Source organism: Arachis stenosperma, chromosome 3 (assembly GCF_014773155.1).
Source record: "Arachis stenosperma cultivar V10309 chromosome 3, arast.V10309.gnm1.PFL2, whole genome shotgun sequence".
In the NCBI taxonomy this organism is placed as follows: domain Eukaryota; kingdom Viridiplantae; phylum Streptophyta; class Magnoliopsida; order Fabales; family Fabaceae; genus Arachis; species Arachis stenosperma.
In genome coordinates this window covers 84,100,363-84,103,596 of record NC_080379.1, presented here as the reverse complement: position 1 = coordinate 84,103,596, position 3,234 = coordinate 84,100,363, and the positions used below count along the sequence as shown (strand labels likewise).

General features: G+C 28.4%; 1 protein-coding gene across 1 annotated transcript; it reads right to left on the bottom strand.

The window, feature by feature from the left end:
* Nucleotides 1-385: 385 nt before the first annotated feature.
* LOC130965337 (uncharacterized) lies at nt 386-2,204 on the bottom strand. Its single transcript, XM_057890105.1, has 2 exons — nt 1,811-2,204; nt 386-898 (listed from the first exon to the last, which is right to left on the bottom strand). Exons 1-2 carry the CDS (start codon nt 2,202-2,204, stop codon nt 498-500), a joined length of 795 nt encoding a protein of 264 aa, XP_057746088.1. The 3' UTR covers nt 386-497.
* Nucleotides 2,205-3,234: the final 1,030 nt, after the last annotated feature.

Below are 3,234 nucleotides of genomic sequence, written 5' to 3'. Positions count from 1 at the left end.
TGCGTAATTCATTCTTAACAAGCTACCACATACACTATTAAAAGATTTTCTTGTTTATTTTTTTTAGAAAAAAATAAATAAATAATGTTACTGCTTATTTTCTTCTACAAGAGAAAATTTTTTTTCCAATACAGACTATATTATTGCGTGTATATATATATATATATATATATATATATATATATAAAAGAAAAAGGAAGACATTACTGCTATTCACCATCAAGTTGCACTCAAGAAGAAGCAAAACAAAAAGAGTAAATGCTCAAAATTAGTCACTCAAATCTTATGTACGAATTTAGTCTTCTAAAATTTCATCTTGCATAAAACTCAATTGTTCACATCGTATGGGTCAAACGATGTCAAGATACAGAATGAGAGAGGGACTAACATGCGCACGTGAGTTAATTTGGAAAGATCAATTTGATTTGTAGAGCCTTACACATGCATAAAATTCAAAAACCTAATTTAAGCATTTACTCGGAATAAAAAAAAAAGACTCAAGTGGGTTTCAGATCCTCAAACATTGTAGGCCACAGTCCATAATCATCATCACAATCAGAGTCGCCTTTAGTCTTATTGTACGGACTATAACCCATTGGGCTATCAACCCTTTCATAAAGAGGCCTACTTAGCCTTGGACTCCTATTATCAACCATAGCTCGTCCATCAATAGGACCAGTACTAGAAAGTCTAGGACTCTTTAGTGTGCCCAAGAACCTCTCTTCAACCAAAGGCCTATGAGCCATTATTGGACTCCTATTTGCATACATCATTCTCTCATTCATCTTCCCATCAAGAGGACCAGACAACTTCAACACCTTCCCAGTTACCATTTTGTTATGCATTGTTCTTCCATCCAATGGCCCTGACAGTGCTATGGTCCTGCTTCGTTGCATACCTATATTGCACAAATACAAATACAAATACAAAGAATTGAATATAATGTATAATATAACTATATCTTTTATGAAACAATTAGTTACAAATTTAAATAAGTTCAAGCTAACATATAGTATTTGATTTTAAAAAACATATCGTCCGTGTTGCTTTTTAGTATACTCTTTAGTAACCTTTCTTCTTTTCTATAAGTATTTTGCTCTTTGCAATATATAGACTTTTATATCAAAAAGAAAAAGTGTGCACATGAATTAAATATGATATATTATGATACTACATGTAAACGGTAATGTTTTTTTTTTTTTTTCACGAAATTAGTTACATATTTAAGTGGTTTAAACTAGCAATGGTTTATTTTAGAGACATTAGTCCTTAGAAAATAATTTAACAAATTAGCCATTGACCTTTCAAAATATTTTTGAAATTTAACAAACGAGTGCTCTTTTTTAAATATTAACATGGTATAAATTTTAAATTGTATAAACTTTTAAAAGCAGATAGATTAATTTACTTTTTATGTTATGTGTTTAATTTTAATATATCAATGGTATAAAACCTTTTACGTATTACATCAAAATTAAATTTTTTCTTTAACAAAAACTAATTTTTTTTAATAGTCCCAAATTAGTACTAATTTGTCAAAAACAAATATTGTTAGAAAGTAATTTATCCAAGGTTAAATCGTTAAAAGACCAATTAGGTGTATCAGTCTGTTGTTTAAAAGAAAATATTAGAAGACTAACGTTTTTAATTAAAAAATAATAGAAAATAAAGTAATATTAACACAAATATACAAAATAACTAAATAAAAAATATCAAACAGTTAACTTGTCTGTTATTTAAGTAAAATGAAGTATTTCTGTCGAAAAAAAAAAGTAAAATGAAGTATTTGTCATTCATGATGATAGCATACCCTTCTCTCCGTCAATATGCTTCCTCATCATTGACCCTCTGCACCTCCCATGGTACCAGTTTGGCTCCGGTGTTACCATTTCCTTTGTCTCCTCTGCTTCTTGTTCATTGAACACCTGTAATTTACTCAGGCACCTCTTTAGGCATCTCTTGATTGCGCCGGAGAGAGTCTTGGTAAGTGCCGTGGCAGCGCCACTACTACCATCCTCCTTCTTTGCGAGCTTGAGAATTTCGAGCCGATGTTTGGCGATCGAAATCCCCATGCTCTGGAGGAACTCATGGTTGAAGTGGGTTGCATCTTCCAGCTGAAGCTCGTTTCGCGCAAATGCTAGGCCGTATTCGTAGACGAGAGATGGCTCAAGACTTGTCCTGGATAGCCAGGAGAACCAGTCCATGGCTGATGGCTTATTGAGATGGGGGATTATGTTGTGTTAGAATGATTATATAGTATGTCTTTTAGGGTGTAGATACTCCTAAACTTCGTGGTTGGTATTGGGATTTATAAGGTATAGGTAAAGTGTTAAAGGCTTTTGAATCAATGCATAGAGGAAAATGGGATTATATATACATCAAAACAACAATTAATATCAAGAAGATATTGTTGAAATACTATTTATTATTTAAGAATAAAATAATTTTAAAAAATTAACTGTATTGGCTGAAAAAAATTAGTTATCTAATATTACTCAATATAATATATCGTATAACTTAGTATAAACTAAAAGAAAAAATATAAAGAACCAATTTTATTTAATAAATACTAAGATTTATAATTTATAATTTAAAGTATAGGATTGAGAATTTATAATTTTAAAATTTAAAATTTAAAATGAATAAAATAATTTTTAAAAATTGATTAATATTAACTGAGAAAAACTAATTATTTAGCATTATTCAAACTCAAATTAAGTGTAGGTAATTAAATATTTTTGTTGCTCATCAAATGGTAGTACAACGCATATATTACAAAGCTTGAGGAGGGTATTAAGATTTTAAAAGGTATTGGTAAGGAGTTGAAGACTTTAGCATCAGGGCATAAATAGAGATGGGGATATGGCAGAATGACTATAAGTACAAGCTATGAAGCATAAATAAGTAAGGTTTGTAATTGAGATAGAACTATTTATCCCAAAAATTTAAGTTAATAAAAAAATAATATTAATAGTTATATTTTTAAAATTTTTTTTTAAAATAAGAATTTTTTTTTAATTTATTTAATTTTTGCATAAATATTTTTTTATTTTTTTTATATTATTTTTTTTGAGAGAATTCATCAAAAATTAAATTTTAAATTTTTTAAATATAAAATTTTAAAATTATGTCATAAAATTATTTATTCTAAAAATTTGAACAATCAAAAATAGATATCATTAATGGTTATATTTATCATATCTCTAACATTGAGTGTGAATAAGGTTTGTGGTG

Excerpts from the sequence above, each read along its gene's own strand:
- LOC130965337 (XM_057890105.1), bottom strand. The coding sequence starts at position 2,204 with ATGGACTGGTTCTCCTGGCTATCCAGGACAAGTCTTGAGCCATCTCTC. Across the intron at positions 899-1,810 it reads GCATATTGACGGAGAGAAGG|GTATGCAACGAAGCAGGACC; the intron begins GTATGCTATCAT and ends TGTGCAATATAG.